Source organism: Juglans regia, chromosome 14 (genome assembly GCF_001411555.2).
Source record: "Juglans regia cultivar Chandler chromosome 14, Walnut 2.0, whole genome shotgun sequence".
NCBI classification, from domain to species: domain Eukaryota; kingdom Viridiplantae; phylum Streptophyta; class Magnoliopsida; order Fagales; family Juglandaceae; genus Juglans; species Juglans regia.
The window spans coordinates 26,168,028-26,175,889 of NC_049914.1; the positions used below are offsets into that span (position 1 = coordinate 26,168,028).

Consider the following 7,862-nt stretch of genomic DNA (forward strand, 5'->3'; position numbering starts at 1 on the left):
ATATCGCTATCAATTAAGTATTAATTTCAATCTTTAATATAGTCGATCGATGAACGCATGCCATATTAATTATTAGTGCCCCTTGAAAATGAAATAAAGAAATATATAAAACATTGTAAATCGATCAGCAGGATCGAGATCATTCGCAAACATAAATTAATTGTTTCTCCAAACGAAAGAATCGAACTTTAATTGTCATCATGAACCGCGTACTCTTCTTGCACGTTATACCTTCCGGCCGGCCGCTGCATATAGAATTATATATATTTTCACGTGGAATCCAGCTTAGTAGTACTTCAAAATCTCAAATTAATAATAGCGAAGGCATTTATAATTTAGTACTATCTACAAATTAAATATTTATAATCTGTCGAATGAATAACAAGCTAGGGCTCACTGATCATGATCACTACTTATATATTAAAATTTAGTACACATTCCATGTGATAGACATGACGATCGGAGTTGATATACAAGAGAATTAAGTAGTTTAAAATTTTTTCCAGAGTACTGGCGCCCGTGTAGTTGGACTAGTACTGGAAGATCACAAACCAACTTGCAAATAAATTTTTTCGTATTTCAAACCTCATCTAGCTAGGTACGTATATATGAACATGCCGTAGTTATATAGATAGTCTATACAATCATGGTTACAAAATGAAGTTCGCAAAACGAAATGCATGCCCTTAGTACTTGTGCCATAAACCAATGTATTTGGTCCCTATCGCCATGCATGCAATTAGAATAAGTATATACATATATAGAAATGTCTCTTTCAAATTTTTTTCTATATGGCCCGAAATTTCATTTAATTTCTATATATCAAGTATTTACTATATATAATATGATCCTTCAAAATTAATTTCTTTGCTTCTAACAAATCTTTCGGTTTGATCATGGGTTATTTTCTAAAAAAAGCTTAAAACTAAATTAAATTAAATGTATGATAATAAAAAATTTATTAACGTGGACGCAAAACTTCTTGATACGATACTAATTAAACTTCTTAATATGAAACTCAAAAGTGAAATAAATTAACACTAGAAGAAATATCATTTAAAGTTTATATATATTTTGTATGAAAAAATAGTTGAGCTTTAGATTTCAATATTAAGCAAAGAAATAAGTTATTTGTAGCGTCAATTGTAGCATTATATATATACTGAATGTGGGTCTAAAATATGATCCAATAAACTATACATGAAAGTTGTATAAACTAGCCTATGTACCGAAATGAAAGACGAATTTATGAAAAATCACCTGTTAATTTTTATTGTTTTAAAAATATCTTTACAAAATGGATAATAGATGAATATTATTGCATGAAAGACTATCATAATAAATCTAAAGGAGATACTAAGTTGTGTTTTTTAGAATCTTATCATTTCTACATATATATATATATAACAACTTATAAATTATTTTCTTCAAAATGAAAGCTCTCTTTAAAGATGACTTTACCGAGATGTAGCTTTTACATATAATGAGCTATCATGCAGACTCATTTTACTCTCTCATTTTCACCGCTCATGCATTTAATTTTTTATTTTATTTTTTTATTCTATTTACTAATTAAGAAAATAACTATTAGTGTATTGGTGTATTTTTTTTTATTTTTTAAAAATATTTAAATATATTAAAAAATGTAAAAACAAAAAAGAAGAAAAAAATAAAAAATAAAATTTATACTAGTGGGCACGCCCAGTTGTCAAAGCTGAACGACACACTAGTATTACCCTTTACATTATATATATAGTACTTATGATTTTACATTAATTTACTATATATATATATATATGTAATTAAACTTCAGATTTAATTCGTTTTATTTTACATAAACATTAGGTAGACATTAGAAGAATTGCCAGGCCAGTTCCGCCATAGAAAATCGTCTCGTTCCGCTAGTACTACTGATTCACTGCTGTGTGCCTTAATTGGGAAGTAATAAAAGAGAAACTTGTATAGGTACTAGTGCAACCGTAGTTTTATTTAGTATACAATATATAGCTGGCTATGTATCTATACATTGTATAGTTTTTTCCGCTTAATTTTAATAATGATGATCTTACTTATTATATATCCCAATTAACTTGTTCAGAAGTACTGTATACAAATAGATTTAAAAAAAATAAAGAAAATCTAATATTTGTTGGGAAACTCACTCCCTTTCTGATCATTTTTTCTGTTTAATGAAATTAACTTACTTTAAAAAAAAAAATTTATATAAAATTTTAAACATGTTCGATCCAATTCTGTACGTCAAATCTGATGCTACAGTGTATATATAATACAAAATATATATGGACGTATTTTTCCTTTATAAAATCTTGGTCTAGGTCTATATATATCAGCTTGTATAATAAATTGGAAATATCAATTTGAATATATATATATATATATATATATAAACATAGTTAATTTTCGGAACATTAAAATATATCTTTGTCCAATCATCTATTATAATGGATATATATTTATAAAATTATGGGTGATAATATATATATATATAACATAATCTATAAACTCGGTAAAATCACAATACGAAAAAAAAATATTTAAATTTGATATAAATTGCTTTAGATCAAAATAGTTAATTAAATTTCGGATCTTGATCAGGCAGTGAACAGCGCTCATATTAATTGCACAACTTTAAAGTTCGTGATGATTCCACTGATCACTTCCATCGAGAGAGAGACGTTGTCGGCCTCATGTCAAAAAAGAAAAACAATATAAAACCGAGACAAAATTAGCAGATGGGCTCACATGAGTTCAATGTTATATTAACGATGTAAGTGCAAAGTAGGGACTAAAAAGTCATATTAATAATGATGATCTTACTTATTATATATCCCAACTTGTTCAGTACTGTATATAAATAGATTAAAAAAAATTATCTATCTTTATTAATATTGTTACTTTCATATTCTAAATTTAAATTAACACTATTTTAATAAAATTTACTTTCTGATAAATCTTATTGAATAACTGTGTGTATTAATACGTATAATCTCTTACAATTAAATTTTTCTTTAAAAAGAAAAAGGAAAAGAAAATCCCAATTGGCAACTTGCCTTAGCTCCTCTATAAAAAGCCAAGTTAGTGACATTCACAATCACACCGAAACCCAATATGGCGATGAAAGGGTACATACTCATAGGCCTTCTTGTTCTTGTTTCCTCTTTAGCCAATACCATCAATGCCATTGCTATCACTCCCCGTTACGGTATTTCTACACTAAACAGAACCAGTTTTCCCAAAGGTTTCACTTTTGGTGCAGGATCAGCTGACTATCAGGTAAACCCTAGGTTGCACATATTTTGAGTTTTAATACGTTCACAAAATAAGTCATGCAAATACGTGCATGCCCCAATAACTGTTTGAATTCCAGGTTGAAGGTGCAACGCCGTTTTATGATGGCAAAGGAGAAAGTATGTGGGATTATTACACCCACAAATACCCAGGTCTCTCTCTCTCTCTCTCTCTATATATATATATATATATATATATTACGTACGAAGCGTCGTCCTTGAATATAAGTTTATCTATTTCTATCGTCTCAGGAATGAGAAAATTAGTAATTCAGATGACATGAAGACGAAAAACTAAGAACGTACTGCTATTTCCAAAGGAAAAAAAAATTGACATTTTGGGGAGTCATGGATACAAAATGCCTTTTAATTTATCTCATCTAATTTATATTAAAATATAAAATAAATAATAAAATCTACTTCTTTCCATTAGTTTAAACTTTTAGAATAAGTGGTGATTTCACATGGTATCAGAGCAGAAGTCCTGAGATCGAATCATGACTCTACACTCTATCCCATTTAATTAAATATTTCACGTGTTGGGTCACCCATTGAGGGGGAGTCTGGCCCAAACGTGAGAGTGAGCGTTAAGATATAAAATAAATAATAAAATCTAGCTATTTCCATCAGCTTAAACTTTTGGGATAAGTGGAGATTTCATAATCTAATCATTATAATTTTTTCAAATTTATATACAAAATATAATAAACAATTCAACTTTTTCAAATCTTAAAATAATAATAATATTAAAAAAATATTTTACCTATATTTTATTCAATTTTCAATTCATTTTATCTCAACTCTCTATCCAAACATTCGCTTAATCTCCGAAGTGAAATACTAAGGCTAGATTCGAAACACAAGCTTATCTCAATTCATCTCAAATCAATCATTGATAAAACTCACTACTTTTTTAAATTTCCATGAAAAAATTAAACATATCTTAAACTACTGCAAACATTCAAACACATATATCAATTTATTTATATTCAAATACGTTTCAATGAGACTCACAAAATACTAATATTCACAAATCAACTTAAATCATGTCAAGTGAAATCACCTTAGCATCCAAATATTTGCGAACAAACATTGTGGTTAGGCTTGTGCTTTAGTCTTAAATAATATTAATTTGATTTGTTTGAAACTGTAGAGAAAATAGCGGATGGCAGTAATGGAGATGTAGCTAGTGATCAATATCATCGCTTCAAGGTACTTACGCGTATCCTTTTCTTTACCCGTTTTGCGGATAAATAAGATCAGGAGTAGAATGTATATACAACATATAAGAAAAAAAAAATATTGGTGAGGTAGCAATTTCGTTCCAAATAAATTATTATTATTTTAAAGAAATGTTATCTGAGAAATTGTAAAAAAAAAAAAAAGAAAAAAAGGAAAAAGCTTTTTTTTCTAACATTTTTATGCTAAAATAATAATTATAAAAGATTAATTGTCTTTTCTGGAAATTTTAGGAGGACTTTGGGCTTCTGAAGGATATGAATGGAGATGCATACAGATTCTCAATCGCATGGACCAGACTGATACCAAGTAATTAATTACATGCTTTTGATCTGCCTCAATGATATATCTCTAGCAATTAATTTCCGATGCCTATATATATTCATTGTCTATTTTTTTAAAGCTTTCGATATATAGTCATAACTCATAAGTACTATTCGTTTGTGTTCAATTTTCAGCCGGAAAGATTAGTGATGGTGTGAACCAGAAAGGAATCGACCACTACAACCAGGTCATCAATGAACTCCTAGCCAAAGGTCACGGGCGTCTACATTAATCTATCATCATATACTAATAATGAGGTGGTCATGTGGACCCATAAGTAATTCACTGATCATGTATTAATGGTACTTAGAATTATTGAAATGCAGGTCTTACGCCCTATGTGACAATCTTCCACTGGCATGTCCCAATAGCTTTAGATCATAAGTATGGCGGTTTCTTAAGTCACCGCATTTTGTAAGTGATGACTAATTCACGACCGTATCACCAACATTCCATATATAGAAATGGGTAATTCTAATATATCCGTGCATGCGTACGTAATTTTTAGGAAAGACTTCAAGGACTACGCAGAGCTTTGCTTCAAGGAGTTTGGTGATAGGGTAAAGCATTGGACCACCGTAAACGAGCCTCATATGTTCACCAATGGTGGATATGCAGCAGGGGTTTTAGCACCTTTCAGATGTTCGAGCTGGCAAAACATGAATTGCACCGGTGGGGATTCAGCGACGGAGCCATATACCGTTGCCCACCACCTGCTTCTTGCTCATGCAATTGCCGCAAACTTGTATAAGACCAAATATCAGGTTCCAATACTATTATATCTTTACCGTAAAGACTTTACCAAATAAGTTGCAGTTTACACCAACAAAATATATTTATATATATATATATGCCTTTGTCGTACTGACGTTGTGTTGACTTAAACTAGACTAGCCATGGCCTGATTAACCAAATCACGTTCACTATGTTCAGGCCAAGCAAAAAGGTGTTGTAGGGATAACAGTTGATTTGGATTGGATGGTTCCATATTCCAAATCGGAGAAAGACCGTGCTGCCGCGTTACGTGCCATTGATTTTAGATTTGGATGGTATGTTTTTCTTTAATTAGTTTATTTCCATTGTCACACCTGTTTTTGTTTTTAAATTATAGGACGATTACATCGTTTCATATCCTGATCTCAATTTGTGGATGGTTTTATATTTTGTTGCAGGTTCATGGACCCCTTGACAAAGGGTCGCTATCCCCTCAGCATGCGCACTCTCGTACGAAAGCGATTACCCATGTTCACTCCAGAGCAATCGAAGCTGGTGAAGGGATCATACGACTTTATCGGATTAAACTACTACACTGCCAATTATGTTTTTGATACACCTGAAAATAAGTCTCTGAACAAAAGCTACTTGACAGATGGTCTTCTTACTAAAACAGGTACGTACTCATTCAAAAGTACTCGTACAGCTAGCATTGATCGATATATACGTACGTTTGTCTTATGCATATATCGAATATTAACTACATCTTCTTTTTTTGTTTGGCTGTGCATGGCAGGTGAGCGCGACGGGGTCCTCATTGGTCCACAGGTATATGAATTATAAGTAAATTAATATATATTTTTGACTGAATGGATGATATTGGATCTGATATATGGATTGCGAAATATATGGATTTAATAGCTATTTTCTATCCACCTTACCATATATTAGTACATGATGACAAAAGAAAACAGTCTTGGGCAAATTTTTATGTAGTGATCAGTTCACTTTCTATAAATCTCAGGCTGCTTCGGATTGGCTCTATGTCTATCCTAGAGGAATTTACGATCTTCTTGTCTACACAAAATCCAAGTACGGTAATCCAGTAATTTACATCACCGAGAATGGTAATTTTCTCAACCTTTTTCAATTATTGTTGCATAAAGTCGATGATGAATTCTTGGATGTCCCATTTTATCTAATTAAGCTAAACTGTAATCTTTTATTAGGAGTCAATGAGCACAATAATGCCTCAATACCTCTTAAGGAAGCTCTTGTGGACACCCACAGAATTTATTATCATTATAAGCACCTTGCGTATGTTCATAAGGCTATTGGGTAAGTGCTTAATCGCATACAACTCTCTCTCTCTCTCTCTCTCTCTCTCTCTCTCTATGTATGATTTATGACCTTTAATTCATTTTTTTTCCTTGGAATAGGGTGGGCGTGAGAGTTAAAGGATACTTTGCTTGGTCATTCTCGGACACCTTTGAATGGTTTTCTGGTTATACGATTCGGTTTGGCATCCACTTTATCGACTTTGAGAACGGATTGAAAAGACACCCTAAACTTTCAGCACAATGGTTCAGGAATTTCCTCAAGAAATAGAAATGAAGATTTTGGCATTACGAACTGCCTATCAATAAATTGAGCATGTATCTCTTCACTATGAGTATTGTACTTTTTGAATAATGTAATTTTCTTTCTGTATTGGCTGAAACGCTAGCTTGCAGAATAATAAATTGCTTTGCGGATGGTCTCCGCCTTTTATTATGCGTGGTTGTTCAAATTTTTGCATTTTTGGTGTGTTGAAATGCGATTTGAATAGTAAAAGTGTTTCATCTTATCTCATTATTATAATTTTTCAGAATTCTAACACAAAATATAATAAATAATTTATCTTTTTCAAATCTCAAAATAATAATAATATTAAAAAATAATATTTTAACAATATTTTATTCCACTTGCATCTAAAATTATCTCATCTCATCTCACTATCAATGATCAAAATAATTCTGGGCTTTTACATCGACTTCACATCCTGACCATGCATCATCATGTGGAGTTTCTTAAAATCCTAACTAATTTGCTTATTGAATGGGTTCAAATTTTATTAATGCCTTAGCCTTTCACTTGTGATATGTTGAGTTTAGATCTCAAAATATTCTTTTTTTTCTTTATTCGAATGGCTATCATACATCAAAGTGACAAATTTGAATTATTGTTTTTCTTTATTCATTAGATTTAAGGAATTGTAAGAATAAATATAATAATGGA

The 7,862-nt window shown here is 30.9% G+C and overlaps 1 protein-coding gene across 1 annotated transcript; it reads left to right on the top strand.

Annotated features, from left to right (window-relative positions):
• Positions 1–3,120: 3,120 nt before the first annotated feature.
• Positions 3,121–7,358, top strand: LOC108985593 (beta-glucosidase 12-like). Its single transcript, XM_035685532.1, has 13 exons — positions 3,121–3,294; positions 3,389–3,461; positions 4,462–4,520; positions 4,781–4,856; positions 5,006–5,083; positions 5,198–5,285; positions 5,380–5,635; positions 5,805–5,920; positions 6,044–6,261; positions 6,382–6,413; positions 6,610–6,712; positions 6,815–6,923; positions 7,025–7,358. Exons 1-13 carry the CDS (start codon positions 3,130–3,132, stop codon positions 7,191–7,193), a joined length of 1,542 nt encoding a protein of 513 aa, XP_035541425.1. The 5' UTR covers positions 3,121–3,129; the 3' UTR covers positions 7,194–7,358.
• The last annotated feature ends 504 nt before the right edge of the window (positions 7,359–7,862 follow it).

What these genes read in the sequence shown, in the direction of transcription:
- LOC108985593 (XM_035685532.1), top strand. Translation starts at nt 3,130, where the DNA reads ATGGCGATGAAAGGGTACATACTCATAGGCCTTCTTGTTCTTGTTTCC. An exon ending in ATGGACCAGACTGATACCAA is followed by an intron (nt 4,857 to 5,005) that starts GTAATTAATTAC and finishes TTCAATTTTCAG; the next exon opens with CCGGAAAGATTAGTGATGGT. An exon ending in TTCTTAAGTCACCGCATTTT is followed by an intron (nt 5,286 to 5,379) that starts GTAAGTGATGAC and finishes CGTAATTTTTAG; the next exon opens with GAAAGACTTCAAGGACTACG.